Here is a 22535-nt window from a genome sequence, read left to right as displayed (position 1 = left end):
ACAGAAACCCTGTAATGCTCTAACACAGTTTAAAAGAATAAAACCTGCAAATTAAATCAACATTCCAGTATGGCAACAGCCACAAGGAGACTAAACAGATAAAAATCCCCCATTTGATGAAATGAGACATTTCCCATCTGGAACACACACACCACTCATCAAAACTGCTCAATGGCAGGGTGATGTGTCTTGCCCCAACACCAGATGCACTAAATTCAGCACAGCTCTGCATGAGTTTATGTTAAATCCTGTCACGGATAATTAGGGTCCACTCATACAGGCCTTTGCCTTATCTCCTATCACTTTTAAGATGATCAAAGCTATCTTTTAATTTAGGATTGGTTTATCATTTCCAAGCAGTTCAGGCTGTAGGGCAGGGATGATCTTTGTTTACACAAAGAACAACAGTGTCCAACCTTGAATGGAGCCTTTCAGTGCTATTGCATAATGAATGGTCTGTAACACAGGAGGCCAGGTTTCACCAGTCAGGCATTAACAGGAAACCAGTCTCCCTGAGCTGATCTCTCATCTTTTGGCACCATCATGTAACAGCTCTCAGAGCTATTGCCTGAACACTGCAAGAGCCGTGCCAGAACACCACCAGTCCCATCTGAGCATCAGCCAGAAACTGCAAACTCCTCATCCAGTGTGGGACACTACTAAGACAGAAGAACACTTAATTTGAAAAGGGAGGGTGACAAATTTGTACCTAACATATCATCTTAAATCAGACTCTTCACTTAAAGCACCTGCAGTCTCAAGCAGGTGTAATTTACTCTGGCTATATGCAAGCACAGAAAGATTTTGCAAGCTGCATTTGATTTTCTCTGCATAAATACAATATCCTGAGCCTCAGACTTTGCCAATGTGTGACTCCAACCCAGAAGTAAGGGTTTTCTTTTATTTTTAAACACTATGATCCTTAAGTACCTCAAATACACTTGATCAAAGCTAGGTAATTCAAAATTAGGCTCTGAATTTTATTACAGCTGGGGTACCTCTCCAACAACCTCGCCCCCACTTGATTAGTTGCAGCTTAGGTTTGTTTCAGTCACATACATCAGCACCAGTCTGAGGGCCATCTTCAGACAAAGCTGGAAATCCAGGGTACATACCAGACTACATTGTATCTGTTACTGTTTGTGTTCCAGTAAGTTATTTTATTACTAATAACTTAAATCAGATGAGCTGTTAGTTTTCATTCCTGCCAGAAGTTTGGAAAAAGTTAAAGAAGAATGTATCCAGACCTGTTTCTATCTGGTTTGAATTATATTTAGGTGGGAAAACACTTCTAAATTTGAATACCCTTTGTCAGTACTATCATTCAAAAATGGGGAAATTTTCATCAGGACCAGAAAAGGACAATTTCAAGATCTGCAATCATTCAGCACCTCCATGCTGCCAACACCACAAACTAGGTCAATTTTAAATAGCACCTCTTTTTTTCTAATTAAGACTATACCTCCTCAATCAACCTAATAATTCTTGGATGGCAGAAGGTACTTTTACTAAAACAGCTTACTATGTGGTACTGATTCATTTTAATTTAGCTTAATATTGCAAGATATATTTTAATGTAATCGATTTTGGTTGCACATCTCCTGCCCTACTGATGAAATTGCACTGGAGCCTATTGCCTCATCATTTTAGAAGAGGGACCTATGGAAGTATGACCCCGTAAGAAATTAATTTGCTGAGTACAAGGCAAGACTTCGCAACTCATCAGTGAAGCATTTTATTTGTCTGCATGCAAACACACAAGGTAGGAGGATTACCTGGGCAAAATGATTTTCTCTTCTGCTGTCAGAAAGGCATGATCATTGAAGGTACTAAACTTCACTGGTGGTGGGTACTTGAAGGGTTTTGCCCCAAAGTTGAACTCACATTGTTGATAGGACATGAAACTTGCTGCAGCAAAAAAGCCCGATCTGCAACATGATGGACAGGCATTTTAGAATGACTTAAATAACAGCAGAGCTTTCCAGACATGTTACTATTACCATTTGAAAATATACCCTGAGACAGAGACAAGTTTAATACCAGTGTTTTGCAGCTAACTGGGAGAACAGCACGTTGCAGCTGCACATACTTACCTTGTTTAGTTCTTAATTCCTGAATTTACTATCAGGATTTATCTGAATTTCTTACTGAGTCAGCCAATAAAGTGCCTACTGTACAACTTGTATTAGTCACACTTTCAAAACCACAACTATCACCTCTTTCAAATTTACAGAAAGGGCCAAAATTCAGTAATACCCCAAGTTCTAACAAGTACTCAAGTTTATCAATTACATACTCAAAGAACAGAGCACTAAAGGCTGAATAAAGAAGATTCTCAGCAGCTCTTTAAACTGAACTGCTCTTTACCTGCATCTTGAACTTTATTTTGAGGAGAAAACATGGATGAAATTATTAGCATGGTAGGATTAATTGACAAAGTACTGTAATGTTTCATGAAGCTGCTTTCTCAAGTATTACACCAGCTTATCTTTTCCAAAGTAAAAGGCTGAACTTCCCGATGAGAGTTAGAGGAGTTCACCATGTGTTAATTTTAACAACAGCTGGCAAAATAAGCCCAACACCTGCCTGCAATGCTACCAAGAGACATCCTCTGATGAATGTTCAATGTGCTGCTCCAGGAGCTGACCCCAGTGAACAGCAGTCAGTTAACAAGCCCTCTCCAACATTTACAAGATAGGCCTTATTTTTCAGAAGATAAATTCCTCAGGCACCAGAAAATTGTTCATCTTTGCTACAGCCTCATTCTATTTTAATGCTATGCTAATTTGACAGTATAAAACATTGAGTTGAACCTACCTTTGGAAAGTCCAAAGTATTTATTTTGGACCCTGAAATCCACCTGTAAAATTATATCCTTCTTACTGATTTCTAAGCAACTTTCAACAGGGAAACTTGCTTAATGATGGCTTCAGGTAAGTAAATATGAATTTACATCTCAAATTGGAAACTCTTCATATAATTAAAACAATTATCCACAGAGGTCATGTCCTTCCAAATGAGCAGATACTTACACAGCAGATGAAAATACTTGCTTCTCAGCAGGAAGCTGGTTTCCATTTAAATAGAAGATCATTTGCTTTTCTTGCAAGTCTAGTAGAAATCCTATTGTGTCTCCTTACATGCAAAACAAAAATAATTTAAAGATTTAATTTCTGTTAAATGCCAACAGCTGAAACAGTTATTGTTTCAAGTATCACATATGTCACTGTGAGCTGTCTTACTTAAAAGGAACTGTTTGCAAAAGCACAAAAGAAGAAACATTGATACAGACAGCAACGAAAAAAAAAAACTAACCCAAACCAAATTCAAAAAACCCAAGAGAAAATAGTAAAAAAACTTAATTATTTTAGTCTGCCAGAGCATTAATACTATATAGTTGTAGAAGTATTGCAGAGTATTTGCCAAAGCCAGAAGAAAGCTGCACTCTGTCACTCCTTGGCTATTTTACACCTGTTGAAGATAGACTTTAGCAAGTGGGTGTTCTGAGGAGAAATTTCCAATATGCTTGTGCTATTTATTTTTCAGAGGTGTTTTAATTTAGCCATCCTTGGGGGAAAATTTTAATAGAAGAGAAGGCGGCACAGTTCACACAAGCATGGCATGCACAGAATCCTACCAAGATTTCAAAGCTGAGATCAAGAACAGAACTTTGCTGTCCAAGTAGTTATCCAAGAATTTAAAGTAAGCAAGACAGTGCAACTCCTCCTTAAAAAAGAAAAAAAAAAAAGTCTAATTCAGAGATCAAGGTTTTTTCCCTTCTCTAAAACAACTCTTTCAACCCAGAAAGGAAGATTTCAGCCCTGTTGTGTACGACTTCAAACATGTGGAAAAAGGTCTCATGGTTAAATGTCCAATATTAATTGGTGCTATGATTTTTCCTCTGCATTTGAAAAGAAAAAGCAATTAACCAACAAGAGTCTCTTTACACAGACTGGGGAACGAGACTGTAGTGCCCACTGTGCACATTTAAACCACTGCTAAAGACACAGTGATTATTAAACTTTACGAACATCAGAATTAGGCAGTAACTGCTTTGTTCACACCTATGAACAGAAAGGGGAAAAAATCCTGTGCAGAAATCTACAGTTAGGATAAACAGGAGAAGATAGACTGAATACCTTCTTTCCAACAGGGATGGGAATGTGGTTTACTTCTGGCATTATACCAAATCAGCTGCCGGCAGCCATCGTATGCACAGGAGTATTCATCGTCCCCGATGCCGTAACCTTCCTTTAGAAAGAGAGCAGAACATTTCAGCCTGCAGCCATTCCTCACACAGAGGGCTGAAGTGTATTTTCATTCACCTAAACCACTCTTCCAAGAGCAGGAAGGGTTTCTCCCTCCCCCCATGAAGGTAATTTTTTCCTTTAAACTAGTCAGTTTCATTTTCACATCAAAAGGGAATTTGTTGGGGTGAGGAGGAAGGGAGAAGGGGATATTGTTTTCAAAGTGTCTTCCATTCTCTGTGACCTCAAATGACTCCTGTCAAAGTATTTAAAAATCCTAGTACCCAAATAGGTTAAATTTTTGCATCTTAAAAAGTCACCACAGAATAACCACTGTCTTATCTTGAAGTCCCAGTACCAAATTTGTAATGCCTTTCCCCACAAGATATCCATGTGCCACCAGAACCCACAGCACACACAGAGTACAAACATACAGGCCCTTCACCTAATTTGTTACATATTGTGTCCCTTTCAGTGCCAGCCTCCCTCAAATGGTGAAAACATTATCAAGTGATAGTGCTAAGGTCCAAGGCAAACACAAAACTAAAGAGTTTCAGAGTGGGAGAAAAATCTGTCATGTAGCAGAGCCCAACCGTGAAACCCAAAAGCATTATGGAAGGTAAGTAACTTCCTCAGCATGGTTTGTCTGGAGTGCAAATACCAGACAGCATCTGATTACACAAGCCTCCCATGTCCCAAATTAAAGCTAAGCCCAGCTAATGGGTGTTAATGTCATATTTAGGACAAGTCTTTTTGTTACAGATGCTGTAAATAAGGAGCATATGGCTTCTGAGGGCTGTGTTTGTGACATACCCAGAGGATAATATCCCTTGTATTTCAGGCACACACCTGATGAATAAGAGCAGCATTTGGCCACCAGCAAAACAGCTGCAGCAACAGAAAAATCATCCTATTTAGAGATGACATCTCCCATTTTCATACCTTGTACAGGACACACTCACAGAAAAATGCACATACACCAAGCTCCTTAACAGTAAGTGGGGAAAAAAAAAAATCTTTTAAGCCTCTTAGCAGTCTAAAGGCAGACACATGGCCTTTTATTTCAGACAGTTTCTGTAACACTCAGTGTCTACAAGGACTGGTGCTCAGCACAGGTCTACATGGTATTTTTGTTTGTTTGGTGTTGTTTTTCTTTTGTGTGGTTTTTTTTTTTTACTTAAATCACACTTCCATTCTAAAAATGTGGGACTGGACTTCGGATGTGACACAGAGATATATGCATGTTTTACATCAGCAGAAGACAATGCTATTTCCATGAATAATTACAAGAAATAGAGCAAGACCTCTGAACTCACAGGAATACTTAAGTTAAATGGTGAGAGAAGCTACTCTTGCATTCCCATTGGGTTTCTCACCCCTGGTGTTTGTTTAATCTCCTTAATGTATTTCTCTCATACCCCACAATCAATATTTACTCACATGTGTGTATTTGGCCTATCTTCATATTAGCTTCTGTATTTGACTCAGCTGTAGAATGACTTTTTCTATAATAATCAGAAATGAGCAGTTTTAACTGCTTATCTCTACATTAAATATATAATTCTTCTCCTAAAATAAATTCTAAGTAGGAACAGAAGACCATGCAATTCCAACAGTAAAGAAGGGCTACAGGTGAATTTCTCACTCCAGCTTAGCCAGTAGAAGTGCCAACTTAAAATCCCAGCACTGTTTCCATTCTCAGCACTAGGCTAGGCCTAACATACCTTTTGTCCTAAAATTCTAGCTTGCACTTCAATGAACTTTAATGGTCATTTGGAAGGCTGATAATACAGAAAATTAACTCTAAGCTGAAGTAGACAAGTTTTTTGGGTAGTAACCATTACTCTTTCTTATTATGGAAATACTGAAACAGGTTATACTATAGCATAAAAAGCATACAAAGCTTCTAAGAGCCATGCAGAGTTACTGCAAAGATTTAAGAAGGAAGACCTAGTGACATCTCCATGATGACTGACTGTGTTTGGACTTCACGTGCACATGGCACATTTTGCTTTAATGCTAGCAAGTACACAATCTTGTAAGTAAATAGTAGGAAGAAGAATATTTAGAACTAAGAATAAGATACAAAATTATCTGGATGAGAGGGACAGTAAAGCAAACTATAAAATAAGACAGTGTACTTGTTCTGTACTCTCAGGAAAAGGCAAGAAGGTAGAGGGTTTAATCTTTTTGTAATCCTTATTTTTAATTAAAAAGAAGCTTTTGCATTCCCAGACTGTACCATATTCCTGCTACCAGCAGGTCCAATGATACCATGTTATCCCAGAGTGAAATTTTAATTATTTCCCTTGTGAAATTTAATTTAATAGGAAAATATGTTAAAGAGGATGATGAAATTGCTGCTTGGTGACCTGTGTAAAAGACAGTGCATGAGAAACTGCTGTTCCTAGTGACTTATTGTTTACTTCCAAAACCAGACAGGAACTACTGTTATCTAAAGAATTTCCAAGAGATTATGCTACAAGAAATAAGTTCCCTGTAGCTTCCAGACAACAGCCAGCAGATAACAAGCTGCCTCTGCTGCAGCTCTGGATGACTTGGGTGAACAGTGCCAGTCTGTAGCAATGACAATACTGACTTCTCTTGTACCACCAAATTCAGCAAAAACAGCTCTTCATGGACACAAAATTTGAAGGAAACAAGCAAGTGCTCAGTTATGACCACAGAATAACCAGAGCTATTTTCCTAGATGTTGTAAGAAGAAAACCACTGATGTTACATCCCCAGCTTGATGACATTGCAGGTACTCACATGGTTGAGAAATTTGCTGTCTTTGGTTGCCCATCCTATCTGCATCACTCCTGAAGTAATGACTGTAACTTCATAGTACCAGACTCCAGAATCGACACAGAATGTGCATCTTACGCTTTCGAAGGACGAGGCATCACATCGCGCCTACCCAATCCAAACAAAAAATTCAGTGTCTACAAAATCAGCATTCAAACACCTTTCTTCCCTGGATCAAGTTTCTTGCATATAAGAATATACCAACATAATTTTAGATGCATTTCAGACAAAGTGACCTCTCTTTATAGCAGTAGTTGTCACACAAACTAGTGAGTGGGGAAGACTGAAAATTGTTCAGTGGTTAAGCCACAGGCAAAAAAAAAAAAAAGCAGAAACTTGACAGCAACAATTTAAAGATTTAAAGACTAAGACAACCAAGACAGGAAAACATAAATCATTGGTTATTAACTGATTCCTGGTATGAAGGACAATTATTAACATAATTCAATGTTAACTCATGAAAATTTATCTCTAAGCAGTCAAACAAGTTTTTAGAAGGAGTTACAGAGGAAGGAAGAAACCCCACGTGGCCAAGACAAATCTGACTGCTATGAGCTTTTCAAGATGAGACAGGACAAACAATAGAATGACATTTTTACTAAAATTGTTCACTAAGTAAGTGAAAAGCCATCTGACTCTTAAGAATCCTCCTCACTTCCCTGAAGTTTTGGGGCACAGGTACAGGCGTTACTTTAGTGTGAACATTTCTACAACTGAAATCAGTGTAGTGGTGTTACAACCCCCTGATGACAAAGCAAGTTTTCTGTACAAAGCTGGCAGACAACTTGGATTCATTCTAGAAAAATCTCAGGAGCAAGTACAAAAGCAAAACCTGCCTTCAGCCTCTTTTTCAGGTTGAAAACATGAAACAATTTCCTACCTCTAATCCATGTGGCGAGATCTTCAGGTATTCACTGACATCGTTACTGTTCAGCATAGCCCTAATGTTGGTCAAATCAACCTTCTCATATGTAAACTGCCTGCCTTCTTTTAAAACTGAAAAAAAACCCAAACCCAACCAGTTTTAGTTACTGCTGCAAAACTTGATTTTAAACACTTCATATACTGATAGTCTCCCTAGGATCCAGGTAATTTTTGGCCTAACTGAATGAAACACAGATTTTGCCTGCATGAAAACAGCCTCCAATATACTGTGTGTTAAATACCCTCTAAATATGAAAGCACAACCTGTGCCTCTGACCAGAACTCCCACAATATAATTAGAACTTGCAGGATACCCACAGGCAAGTAGAAGGCATCCAAGGTCACACCAAGATGCCCCTATTTCAGGATTTACCATTGTATTTGTATATTCAGTGGGGAGAGTTTTTTTGATTCATTACAGTGGAAACAGATTTGGGGATAGGGAAGAAGGGGAAAACAAGGATTTAAAGGTTTCTACTGTTTCATTTTTAAGTGATTCAAGTGATGAACTGAGCCACAGCAGCTCGCTCTCTCCCTGCTTGCCCTTTCTACATGGAAGGATCATAAGCATTTCTCTTGCCAGGTGTCAAATTGCTGACACATAAATGTTAATTTACAAGTCAAAGATCTTATCTTAGGACCCTTCATATAACTCAAACCTGCTGCAACACTTACACGGACATTTACTAAACACAGCTGACATTGGCTTTCCATAAGCTGACTAAAGCCCCTAAAGCCCAACAGACCTTTTACCCAAATTTATCTAAAAGGCATTAGAAAATACAAGGTCATTAGAGTTGCTGCACCCTTGAAATCACAACTAATACGCACATTCAGTGATTTTTAGTCATCCAAGAGATTGACTCAGAGCAGCACTTTGCCAAACGCTTTTTACTTTTTATCAAAAAAATCAAAAAGTATATTTACTTTAAAAAGTCTTTAGTAATTCTTTGAGCCAGTGCACCAGTGGGGAATGACCACAGGAGTGGCCATCACCAGGACACGTCAATAATCCAGACGTTCCACAGAGACAGAGCTGCACTGTTGAGCCACTCAGCACATTTGCTGAAGTGTGGGTTACAAGAAATTGGTGCAAAGAAGAATTTTCCTTGCAGCTCCAACTTGCAGAGTACAAACCACTTCCTTTCAAAAACATTTTCCTTGCCAGAATTTTCTTTCCATACAATTACACTGGATATATTTGTTGGTGTGGGGTTTTTTTGTTTGTTTTCTTTTTCAAGGAGGTATTACAAATCCAGTCAGGTACACCAAGTGCTCATACAAAGCAAACACAAAGCAGTCCTCCATCTCTTTGGAGGAGTGGTTACTATTAAATAAATCCATCACTTTGTTATACCTACACAGATTGTCTAAACTCCACTGGGCACAGAATCCAACCTGGCGTTTTAAGTAGTCTGGATTATCTGTCCATTTCTCCAGCAAGATCAGTTGGTCGCTAATGCACGATTCAGAAACTGTCATTTTATTTTCACCTGCAATTTAAGAGCAAAAAGAATAATTGCTGTAACTGAAGGGCAAATGTAGTTAAAAATAGTAACATCCTACAAATGCAGTAGAACTCTCTACACACATCTAAACTTCAGTATTACAAGCAGCATGAAATTGTTTCCCCAAGCAGATGTGGAATTATCTTCATTCAGCTTCACTTCTCAGCACAGAGCTGCATCAAGAGACTGATCATGGCTGTTCTCCATCTCTCCCATACTGATTTATTTCTTTTCAAGTAACAAAGGTCTCATGTCATAAGTCATTATGTAGTAATTTCTAAGATGAGAAGGACTGAGTTTCAGCAAATCTCATAAGGGCTTTTGGGTGAGGGTGTCATTAAAGCAAAAAATATTTTTTCCTGCCTAAAAACTCCCAGTCCTAACTGTTGTCCAACTCTAATACAGATTTATGTCAGTGACAAAGGCATCATCTCACAAATCCTTTTATAGCAATTTCTAACAGGGAAAAGTTTCAGCAAGTATCTCAAGGGTTTTGAGGGGTAGAGGGATGTCACTACAGCAATAAATACCAATGCAGACTCTCATGCTCACAAGTGATCAGGGTAAAGCAAATGACAATCATGCAGCAGAAGCCACAGTGTTAAGAGCAGTACCAGGCCAATACTCACTTGTTTGTGCAAACTTCTCCAGTGCTATTAGTGCAAAAAGCATCACTGTTGGGTGGGACTGGAAGTTCTAAACACAGGCAGCAAGAAAAAATTAATTAATACCCAGCACAGATAGACAGAGTTGCAAGTCTGTCACAGAAGGTCTTAGGTTCAAAGGAGTCTCCAAAGTTCCTGTATTCCACCCTCCTTTGGAGAGCTGGCTAAAATAGATCAGAGCCTTGTTCCATTGACTTCTAATTAATCTCCAAAGATGGAGATCCCACAGGCTCTGGAATCTCAGTTTTTTGTAACATACACTACTGGAGTCATGTCTGCTAAATATCAACTTTTCACAATAATAACAATAAAAAAATTGCATTATAATTGCTATGTATGGGTACATACAAAAAGATCAAAGACACTTACCAAGCTGTGAAGTAAATATTCCAATATGCCTGGGCTGAGTAAGCCTATGCTTGCAGGACCTGCAAGAACATCAGAAATTAAATGCCGCCATGGGAACTACCACATACCCATCACCACAGATCTTTTAAACACAAGGTAACAAATTAAAGACCACTGAAGAACTTCACAGCAAAGCAAAACTATAATATAGAACTATTATCATTGTTCCCAGCAAAATACTTGATGCACATTTAATAATCACACAGTTACTGGCACATTAGTCCTGTCCAGTTCACTGCTCTAAGTGGGTACAGAGTTCTAGCCATACCTCAGATTTTGGAGCAAGACTGCAGCAGCCTCCATGCAGTGTTTTCACGCTCATTACTTTTGAAAAGAGACTGCTTCCCCTTTACTTCCAGAGTCAATGTGTGAAGACCAGCTCCATTTATCAATAGCTCAAAATAAGCAAAACTGAGCACCTGATAGGGCCAACTTGATAGTTAATGATATAGCTTGCAGCAGCACCAGAACAAGCAGCCAATTTAAAATGGAAAAGCCCTGAAATAGCGTCCACTTAATCAAGAGAGAGACACAAGGGAATCAAACTATGGCATCTACAAACTCTTAAAAAATTGCAGTGGGTTCCACCACTTCATTAACAGATTTGTTGCCTGAGCTGACACAATGAGATCTGTGTCCACTAAGATGAAAGTGGAGACAGTATCTCATTTTGGCTTAGTATAATAGAGTAGAAGTATCGCAGTACAAAAATACTTCCAGACCTTGTTCTTTACTTGTTTTTTCACAGAAATACAGTAATTGGGTTTTAATAACCATTAGATGACACCGGACAATCACTTTTTCCCTCTATTTCCTGCCCACTTTCAGAAAAGGAAAAAAAAAACTAGATACAAAACAGACCATCAGCAGGAAGGAAACTTAATCATCAGCTTCCAACAGTGTACTAGGAAAGACAGGGAATAAAATTCTATATGGAAAGTCACTTAAAATAGAATCTTAGCAATTCTCTTTTAAGCAACACAGAAGAGAATCTTTTCAGCTATCTACAATAGAATAAGACATGTCTACTGGAAAAAGCGTATTTCTTTTTTATTTCTATACAGCCTCCAAGACCACTAACTTGATACTCCTGCCTACACTCTGGAGAATGTGTCCTCAATAATTCACAGCCAGAGTGGGACTGCAGAAGAGACTGATTACCAGTGCTAAGGCAGTATAACAAACAGTGATCCTCAATCACTAACCACTCATCAGAAGGATTTGTGAATGGCTCATTCAGACATTCGAATCAACCAGATTCTGTCATGCCTGGCACCCCCTCTATGCAGAACATTATTCAGTTCTAAGAAAACACTTCTGACCTAGTCTGCATCATGGGTGCTAAAGCAGAAGGTGTTGTAGAGAGCCCCAGGTGTTGTGAGGAGAACCCCAGGGCTTTACCTGCTAATTTCTCTGCCAAGCAGCCGAGCACTGCAGTCGTGTTCCGGTGCTTGGCAGGGTGACAAGCATCCTGGCAAGCAGCAACTCCACTTAAGTTTAATATTTCAGTTAACTTCTGCAATGCATCCTGCAAAAGAAAAATCACAAATCTCTTCAACGTTACTGACAGATACAGTTTCCCCTAATTCAGTATCGTTCAACAGATTGGTTCTTATGCTACATTACTAAAGTCAGCATCATATTACAGACAGCATGGGGTGGTTATCTCCTAAGATAAGACGGTAACAAAGGACACATGAGAAGAAAAGCTCAACAGACCTAAGAGTTGTAACTTTAAAATTACCACCAGATTGTTGGTAATTGTGATCAACAGCTCAGGACACTTCTGGACATACCTAAGTGAGCTCCTCGTGGCAATAGGAAGCAATTAGCACATATGGCACCACTGTCATCTGATCTATTTCCAGTGTCCTAAAACTGACACCCTTTTCAAAAGAAAGGGACTGTCGCAGATTTTAGAATTCAGGACTAAAGAGACACACCCCCTCCCCAAAAAGCCCAAATTCCCATCATAAATTTAGGATGTTGTCAGCTTTACAGGATGTCTCAAACTGTATTCTTGAGAGCCTAAATGGTTTTCTGTAGTCACACAAATTCAGGAAGTAACCAATAAGGGTAATAAATCTAACATGTCATGCTTTGACTTGCTTTGTTCAGGCAATATGGTATGAATAAAATTCAAGATAGGTCTAGAGCATACTCTGCATTTTCAGGGTAGTTAGGGGTTAATCTAGAGCCAGAACAAGTCATCCCACAGGGAGAACCCCACCCTGAAAAGTTCCAAATTCTCCTCAGCTTTCCAGACTTCATGAAAGTTTCAGCTGATTCAGATTGAAACTGCATAATCTCAGGCAAGGATCTAATTAAAACAGAAGAACTCCTCATATTGAAGTCATCAGCAGCCATTTGGAAGAAAAATGAGCACTGCTCAAGTTGAATAGATGTGGTTTTTTGAACTGTGTTGAGCCACACTCAAATCAGTTGACTGTGCTAGAGTCTGAGGTCTGTACAGAGATCACACTGAAAAGTAGTTATGTTCTTAAAAGGAAAGCCACAAAAACAGAACTGATGAACAGGACTGAGCTAAGTGGAAAGAACAGAGAAAGAAGAAAGAATGACTGAGTTACAGACTTGGGATGGAAAAGACTCACTAAAATTAGACTCTTGACATACTCTGATAGTGCTTTTAGCCATTATTAGAACTGTCAGAGAGATCAACTACTTTGAGTTAAATAAAGACTTTATAGAATAAACAGTTTACTGCACTGCCCTTTTAACTTTATGGACTTTATAGCCTGCAATAACAGAAAATGAAATACCGCTTGCTGCTGTTCTCCAGCTGTCATGGAAGTGAGGCACTGACTTAAAATCCATAAGACAAAAAACTTAAAAATTATCCTGTATAGAAAGAAAATGAACAGCAGCACACACTTTACTAGGTCACATGTGGCCAGCAGACCCCACAGCTGCAGCTCCTTGTGCTGTAAAGACACAGGAAAAACCACTGTGCACCCCAGAAAAAAAGGGACCTCACTCCTTTTGTCTTGATAACGTCAACTATTTTATAGCAAACTCCTTAAAAGTACCCAAATAAAAGTCATGTGGGTTTTGAAAAACAAATCATTTGATTGCCAAGTACATTGTAGAGCCAAACAAAAAGTCCAAAATCACTCTTCCTATGATGCATTCGTAGTGGTCTCCATTTCCTGATCTCTTTTTAAAGCAGACAAAGTTTCTAGTCATAGCTTCATTTTCAAAATAATTCAGCAGTCTATATGACAGTCATAATAAATTTCTCTTGTTTCAAAGTCTCAGATAAGTTTAATCAATAGCCTAGAGGAAACAAACCCACATCAGGTAGTTTGAGAACTTGACCAATTCTCCAGTCACTGACGTAACCAGCTCTTTATATTCCTAACAACACCAATGGAAGACTAAAACTGGCAGCATCAGGAGCTTCAGAAATGAAAGCTGCAATGATATGATCATAAATTTCTCAAGAAACGAGATCATGACAAACATTTGAAGACAGACAAGTTCTCTGTACAAACATTATGTTTAGCATCCTAAATGCCTGAGGCTTTCACTTACACACCTACACCAACACAGTAGGAACACCTCAGGTCATCTGTCCACCCAAAACCAGATTAGTGGCCAGTAAAACAAAAGTATTCTCATTTCATAGTTAAAAAATGTCATTTGCTTAGCTTAACACAGCCATTGTGTCACATTCCTCACGTGCAGGGCAGGAACAATTTCAAAGTGACTTGTCAACATGCAGCTTTGCAAATGAAAGAACAAAAGGACAGAACTTGTGCAGCTTTTGCAGCACCTGCACACCCTCCCTGCACAGTGTAAGTACCACGTGGCAGGAAAGAGTGGCAAGAAAAGCGGCCAAAACCCAAAGGTCTCTTGTTCCTTCCCCATGAACCAAATTTACCTTTTTTGGGAATGCTCCTAGCATTAATTAGCATTTAGACACCAAGTCACCCCAAATTACTCGAAGTTGAATGTTACACCCATTTTCTGAGCCACTAGCAGTCTTGCATCACTGGTGAAACCCACCCAGAGAGATCATGGGTGTGGCAAGCACGAATAACTGACATCCAGCCACAGATAAACACATGTGCTTTCGACTCACTTTTGTTGGCAGTGGACATTCATCAAGTAGTAGCGTTATAACAGCTGGTCCCAGGGGATCTTCTAATGGAATAACTCTAATTAAAGACTGGACAACTTCCAACCAGCCTTCATCTGTCAACCACAAAACAGAAGTCACACTCAGAATTAACAGTGCAATGCAGGAGTGTTCAAAATACATCCCTAAATGTAAACTGAAAAATCCTCAAAATTACCCAGTGAGCTTAGAGATATTGGGAAAAACAGTTTGCTTTTTACACCACTGTCGTAGTTTGCAGTAGGTTAGAAGCTTACATTCAAGAAAGAAAAAGTTTACAGCAGCTTGGGTAATAGTGAACATCTCTACTGTTTGTAGAATAGTCTAGCCCAGGCCAGAGCATCCTTTAGCTCCCACTACTATTAAGAAGGAATACTCATGGTGGTATGGACAAGTACTTTGTTCTAGTGTGATACTCCAGAGTTCAGCATCCAATGTCAACTCTTAAGTGTTAAATGCTGCATACACAATGACACTGAGGAAATATTTCTTTTAACCACAATCAAATCCCTCTTCCTGAGTTCCCTGAAGTAACATGAGGTTCAGAGAAACTCAGTGGCGTTTTCGCATGCCTGCTGGTCTAAAGAACTTTTGTTTTCCTAAGGAACAGCTATCACTGTTTAATGAGTAGATAAGGGCTTTTACTTGCAAGCAGACAACAATCCACATAGAAGATGTTAAACTACTCTTAAAGTAACAGATTTGGAGTTACAAGAAAATAGCTCCCTTAAAAGTGAAAATAAAGACAGTCTGTATCTGTATACAGGTGAGTGAGGTAAAAGGAGCAGCGCTCCCTTCAACAACAACGCAGCAGTAACACACTGGGGTTTGAGTTCTCATAGCACATTCCCCTGAAAAACATTTTATTGAAATGCTGTAATATCTAACTGGGCTGAATAATTTACTTTAATACAGAAATATTACTTCCTAAGACCAGTACCAACATTATTAAGTAAAGAGAAAAATTCACCTAAACCAGAAGTCTGCTTGAAGTCTTAAGCTGGGAGAATTTCTCCTACTGTAGCAAAGATAACACAGCCCTTGCTACAAATGTGGCTTGTCTTGCAGGAACACTTAGTGATGGGGTTGGGACAAATACATCAGTAAAGAAGAGGTCTCGGGTCAGCAATACCCAAACCTAAAGGAAGGTGCTAGTGGCCAACACCGGAGCACGTTGGCTTAGCCCTGTCTATGTACACATAGAGGTTGTTCCTGCTCAGCTGCAAACAGCCATTCTTTGTGGCTTACAGTTTAATGCCACTACCATGTGTTTGGGGCCATCCATTGGCTGCTTCTGGAGAGTTCATGTGGGAAGTTTAACTGAATTCAAAAAAACTTCAGGCCAACGCAGTGAGCTCAGTGAAGCTCTGAAGGGCAGAACTGTGTTCTGGTTCACACATCCCCAAAGCTGCACACCACATCCTAACACAGCCTGCTGCAGTGTATTTTTCTTTGCAAAGAAAAGAGGGACTTGGGGTTTGTTCCATTTCTTTTGCTTGTGAGTCACAACTGAAATGCCCAACACAATGCCTCGATACCTGTTTCCGCCATTTCATGCAACGTAATCATTGAATAAGGAGGCTCCTGGTCACTGAAAGAGATATTACACAGGTCAAAATTTACACACAATCATGAACGTAATACACTGAGTAAAATGATTCTACACAGACAGAAAACAAATCCAGTAACCATTTAACAAAAGGAAGTTACACAGGCTGCACATTGCTAATGTCATTTTCACATCTGAAACACAGATGGGATTTGAGCCTCTCTCTGGCTCAGCATCAACATCTGCACATCTGCAACAGCTGACAAGGAAATTGTGATCCACATCTGCATGTCTAAAAGCTGAACATAATAGGCTTGGTGCTGTTCATTAGCATGTTCCTTGTAGTACATAATGAGGCACTGCATGTCAGAGGTCACAAAGTGAACCCAGAGCAGTGCATAAGGGGCATCGCTTCAACAGGATTTTTTTTCTCAGAAATTCTTTGCTAAATATATAAATATATTAAAAAAAAACACCACAAAACTTAAAAGGGAAGCCACCAGCATCACAGTCTTCAAGCAAGAGCAGTTAAAAGAAATAGTTAAGGCAGTTTAACAGAAAACACTTAACCCAACCCCCTTTCCAACATGAAAATCACGAAAAGTTCAAGAGATCAGCTCCTCAGTCCAGTTTGCTGAAGTAAGGACACAAAGCTTGTGTATCTGAGCACGCACTGCCAGTGAAAGTACCTAAAGCAAGACCCCAAAATCCTGTTCAGTAAGCACCTCCAGGTCCAGAAAAAGCTTATCCAGCAGCATGTCCTAAAATACTTTATTCAGTGCTCCTTGGGCACTGAGAACTAGCCCCAGGCTTAGACTTTATGTTCCACGCTCAATTTCTATCACACAGATCTGAAAAGAAATTAGAAATGTGAAATACAGAGGAATTTTATAAAATTTCAACATTAATTATGAAGATAAAGCTAGCTAGTTTGAGAAATCAATCTAAAGAAGAGAAAAATTTCAGCTTTGATGTAATATATATGATGTAAATACATGTCCTTTTTTTCCTTACAAAAAGGTGAACACATTCTTAAATATTTCCACAAGAAAATGCTAAAGTGAAGTTTATCCCATTTTTATATTGCCACAACATTTAAAAACAAACAGTTGGCTTTTTTTTTTTTTTAACTTGAAGCATCTTCACCTTTCTTTGGGAAAGTAATCTGCCCAGAAGGAAAAAAGTGCAGTACTGCAGAATTACATCAGGAGAAAGGATAGAAAGATTCAAAGAAAGGAGAAAAAAAATCCCAACAAAAATCCCAACCATAAGTACAAGTAAAGGCTATGATAAAGAATGACATTTTTATCTGCAAGATTTCTGATTTTGTCCTAGGTAGCAGATGTTCACAGTACTGGCACTGAGCAAAGGACAGTCCTGTCCCATTGATTTGCCATTTTAACCACTTAATTTCCAAACATCTCCTCCAGGACACACCTTCCTCATTTTGAAACAAAATAGCCATTTTGGGAATTTCTTAATTTGCAAGGCAGCTTTTCATATAAGCCCCAAATTTAGAATTTATCCTTCTGAGTTTATGAAATTAAGCTTCTAGAAAGCAGCTATCTCTAGATAGGACAGAAAAAAAATTATCAGTTGTCAGACATGTTTTAGGTCAGAACTTTGAGATTTGATAAAACCAAACAACAATAAGAAAAAAAAGGAACCCCAAGAAAAAACAAACAAATAGCAAACAGGGAAAGCAACTATTCATTGTTTATCACAGTGCATTTCACTACAGTCTGCAAAAAAACCCCTGTAAAAATACAGTAGCTTCAGGAATTTGTCAGAAACAGGGGCAGTGAAATAACTCCAGGGGCAGTGAAATAACTACACTTATTGTCCCTCAGTAGCATAGGAAAGTGCTTACAAGATTACAACACTGATTGCAGTACCCACAGGAACAGGATCAACTGTGCTCAAAAGTGTTGTGAAACAGCTTAGGGAGCTGAACTTGGGGGAAAGGAGACAGCATGTGAGACTGGGCAGACTTTAAAAAACGTTTGCCATGATTTTAACTTCACCATTTGAAGACAGAGCACAAAATAAAACCTGTTAAAAAACCAACCAAACACACACCTTAAGACTTAAATGTTCGTGAAAAACATCAGTCATGGTATTTGTGCTTAAAGACAGCAGGAAAGCAAACTCCTCCTCTGCAGGCACATTCCAGAGTTGATGTAGGTACATGAATCAAGCCTCACTTATTCTGAGCCTCATCCACCTTAAACTCAAACCCCAGCTGTCAGGCTGGAATAAGGTTTTTCCTTCAGATCTGATCTCCTCAATTCCTACATTGCACCTAATCCAAAAGGTGACAAGCTAACTTAACCCATCATTTTTAAGGGCCTTTTAAAACTTTGTAGAAAGCAACACAAAATCAAAAAGAGACCAAAAAAAAGGATGGGCCTATAAATACCCCCCACACCCTTAATGGATGCTTTGAGCATGCCAGGAATGCAATACTGGGACTGTGAGTTGGGCAGTCACAACATGAGATCTTTAAAAAGTAGTCAGACTTATAACTGGAAGGAAAACCTCAGTCTGTTTATCCAGGCTAACAAAGATCAAAGCTCCCTATTTTGCTTCACCATTTCCAAAGTAGTTAAATACAGCCTGCAAACAGAAAACTGCACAACAACCAATTTTTAGGACAGAAGTTCCCAGACTCTGGAATGTTTATTGCTTCCTAAACTGTGTATCTGTGCCAGGTAAGAAATCCTGAGCACACTCCTCATCCCACATGGGTGTAGGCCCATACAGGAACTGTGAGAAAGCTCCTCAGCTCCTGGAAGAGTCTGTACCTGGGCACTCAGGAGCTACTTCTATTACCTAGGAAAGGTGCTCCTCTCCTAAGCCTCCAGATGGAAACACGTGGCTGCTTCAGGGAGGGTCAGGTGTAGATCGGTGAGAGGCTGGAGCCACAGTTTGAGAGAAGACAAGAACATTTTCATTCATGTTGAATTATTCCTTGAGGAGGTACTTACTTATCTACCAACGTCCGAATTACAGCCAGTGTGTCAAGTACCAGCCCATCCACATTCTGTTTTTTCCTTCTTGGTTCATGAGGTCCTCGGCCCCTCCTGGGCGGACGGACAGGGTCCCTTGGGTGGCTTCTTGCTTCAGGGATGCGTGCTCTGCTGTTCTCCGTTTGCCGGCCCTGAGAGTCCACGTTGTCCTCGGCCCCGCTGTCGTCACGGCAAACACACGAGTTTCCCATGCTGCCAGCCCCCAAGGCTCCCAGGAAATGGGGAATGTAGTGCTCTAGAGTCAACAGCAGACCTTGGAAAAGGCTTCTGCTAGCATAGAACACAACCAAAGCAACTACAATCATCTAGGAAGTTTTAAGAGAAATGTTTGTGTGATCCTGGACTGTGATCTTTTTGCATTATAAACGTTGCTACCAGCTGGAATGAGTGGGAAGTTGGAGACTTAGCTGCCGACAGAATCACTTAAAACACACATTGGTCATCCAGAAGGAGGTCTGAAAAAGCAAACCCGGAACAAGAGTCAGTGTTACTACTGCTAGAGAACAACAGAAGAATTCCTATTTTAGTAAACAGAATCAGTTTTGGTGGATAAAGCAGCTAAGAAACACAAGGCTTTACCTGAAGTCTATTGTGGGGAAAGGGAAAGGAAGGAAGAGGAGGAGGAGGAAGTTCCCCTGGTAAGCAGCTCTCGCCCACGCACCATTCCTTTCTACACTACCTATTACTTCCCAGCTCCTTCACGGATTTTGGATGCAGAGGAACAAGTTTGTCTGTAAATCTTGCACACCACTACCCTTTAAATACTAAGTATCAACGAACCAGTTTCATTTACCCTTTAGAGAGACATATGGCTTATGCCACCCCAATAAAGGCTGTACGCTTAAGGTTCTCATTTCACATCAGGAACATTTTCAGACTATAAAATAGGCAAAATTGTAAAGAACTAATCTTACAACAATAGATTTAACAGAGAACCATTTAGTCCACCTGTGCATAAACAAACGTTTTTGGAAAATGCCTGCATCTCCTGCGTTCTCACCTAAAGCAGCACCAACGCTGAACTAAACAGGAATTACAGACACCATTTCAATACCTTACAAATCTAACTGGGATTTTGAAATGGGTGTTGTGTGCCTGTTTGGATCTAGTGTCAAACCAGTCTTCCCTTTTTGGGAACAAAAACTAATTCCATCATTCTTCTGTTCTTCATTCAAATGGTTTGGATCACATACAGGCCCAGTAGCAGCTGAGACCACAGGGCAGTCTCTCCCAATTGTTAAGTTGAAAATGCAAGATAAAAAGGATTCAAAGCCCTGTTTCATAACAAGTTATGTTTCAAGCCATAGGACATATTTCTGTAGAACCTTACATAAAGTCTCAGGTAAAATAAAACCCTACAAAAGATATAATTTCACTACTTACACACTTCAAGCATGTCAGAATAAATAACTAACTTTTATCCTTTTAGGAATCAAATTTAACATTTACACTAGAAGTTACGGTGAATATCCTGTAATAGGTTATTACTATTCTTTGATTATTAATCGAAGATTAATTAATTATTAACGAGATTATTAATAATCTCATTAACAGCAGACACGTAGCACCCTAAATTCAAAAGGAAGTCAAAGAGCTGACACCTTTCAAATGTGGAAAGCCCCCACCATCAGAGCCAACTGGCAACTCTGCAGTTGCTGGCTGCCCTTTGGGACAAGATCACAACAACATTCAGGAAGCCAGACACTGGTCATATGAGCAAGTCTGTCACTGGAAAAGCTCTCACAGGCACTTCTGTAGTTTGAAGCACATCATCTTTTAGCACAGTGAAATGTTCAATATCAAGAAATTAACTGGAGGCTAACTAAGAAAAAAAAAAAATCAGTTCCTCAAGGGACATTAATTGGAAAAAAATAAAAGATCTTGACTTCTTGTTCAAGAAACTCCTAAACCACAGATCATTAAAAGGGTTTCAGCATCACATCATGCTTGCCTTATCCCCTGAGAAGTTTGGCTACCAGGCTCAGAGTCCTTCCATCTGAGCCAATAGAGCTGTCACCTTCTCAGTCAGCGAGTCACAAGCAGATGAGAGGTGCCAGTGCAGATTGCAAGGACCTCAAACAGAATTGTCTAAGTTCACAACCGGTTCAAATTACTTTATTGATTTTAAAAAGAACTAGTTATGTTAAATGCAAAACATGTCTTCCTAGGGAGTATGTATGTATTTATGAATCTAGGTCATTTAAGGGCATTTTAGCAAGAGAATACTAAAATGTAAAACTGTTACAGATTTAGAATCTGAATAAAGTTGTTCTGTAACTTATGGAAATGTTAACACAGTGAATCTATCTTGTCATAAACAAGAATGGAAAAGCTGTATTTTAGAGATTAGCAGTGAGTAAGAACCTACCTAAAGAAACAACAATAGACATATGTCAAGATTAAAGCTGATTATTGAAACCTAAGTTTTTCTGGCTGTCAACTTAAAGTGTGATTAAAAACAAGTAATTATGATCAACTCACCTGTAAGTTTGCTTGGTTCAGGAATGGCTGGGGGTGCTCACAAAGTGCTGTAGCAGAAGTGGATTGTTCTCCTCCAGGGCACAAAGTCGTATCTGGAAAAGGCAGTGCTCTGTAAGCCTTTATGGCGGGCAGTGAGTCATTACTGACTGCTGTCACTTCTAGGAACTACGCTGAGGAGTCCCTGAGGACAGAAGGAAAGAAAGAATTCACTTGGAAACTGCATCTAAGGTAAATGTACTCCACCTCCTCCCTACACCTGCCATGACATCAAGCCGTGCTGTTATTTTCAGCTATATCCAGCCTTTACAGAGGGAATTCTATCAAGGCTTCAAAACCCTTTGTCACCTACAAGCTTTAAGACTAGACATGGATACAGAAAACCCAACCTGTTTTTACAGCCCTGGTATTTCAGACACCACAGCACCAAGTGCAGAGCAGTGACCAACTCCTCACCTCAAATTACTCCCTACTGGAGGAAGAAGAGAAGCAATAGTATCTGCTCCAGATCACCCTCAAGTAGACACAGCAGAAAATAAAAGTGCACTATAAAAGTTGATTAGATAACAGGAAGAGAGAAATGACAGGATAAACTCCCCTTATTTAGTAAAGAGCTGGGTTTGACAGCATTCACTTGGCTCTTGCTCACCATCACATACAAGGAGCTCATTGTCAAGCCTCAAACAAACTGAAAGGCTAAATAATTAGGAACACAAGGTAGGAGAGATTGCTACAGATCTGCTCACAAACCAGTTTGTCTGGATAGAGCTCGAATGCAGGA

General features: G+C 39.4%; 1 protein-coding gene across 2 annotated transcripts in view; it reads right to left on the bottom strand.

Annotated features, from left to right (window-relative positions):
- Positions 1-22535, bottom strand: part of RSPRY1 (ring finger and SPRY domain containing 1) — a 35799-nt gene that overhangs the window by 4076 nt on the left and 9188 nt on the right. The window contains exons 2-14 of one of the 2 annotated variants that reach the window (XM_039558397.1): positions 21758-21938; positions 19235-19731; positions 16237-16289; positions 14663-14775; positions 11962-12088; positions 10522-10580; positions 10117-10183; positions 9341-9472; positions 7936-8051; positions 7020-7163; positions 4140-4251; positions 3033-3135; positions 1776-1928 (exon numbers count right to left, since the gene is read on the bottom strand). In XM_039558397.1, the coding sequence (XP_039414331.1) occupies positions 1776-1928; positions 3033-3135; positions 4140-4251; positions 7020-7163; positions 7936-8051; positions 9341-9472; positions 10117-10183; positions 10522-10580; positions 11962-12088; positions 14663-14775; positions 16237-16289; positions 19235-19581 (1526 nt within the window). In that variant the 5' untranslated portion in view covers positions 19582-19731; positions 21758-21938. The remainder of the gene's footprint in view (positions 1-1775; positions 1929-3032; positions 3136-4139; positions 4252-7019; positions 7164-7935; positions 8052-9340; positions 9473-10116; positions 10184-10521; positions 10581-11961; positions 12089-14662; positions 14776-16236; positions 16290-19234; positions 19732-21757; positions 21939-22535) is intronic. The other variant, XM_039558398.1, reaches the window with a different exon arrangement.

This window comes from Corvus cornix, chromosome 11, assembly GCF_000738735.6.
Source record: "Corvus cornix cornix isolate S_Up_H32 chromosome 11, ASM73873v5, whole genome shotgun sequence".
Taxonomy (NCBI): domain Eukaryota; kingdom Metazoa; phylum Chordata; class Aves; order Passeriformes; family Corvidae; genus Corvus; species Corvus cornix.
This window is presented reverse-complemented; position numbering and strand designations above follow the sequence as displayed.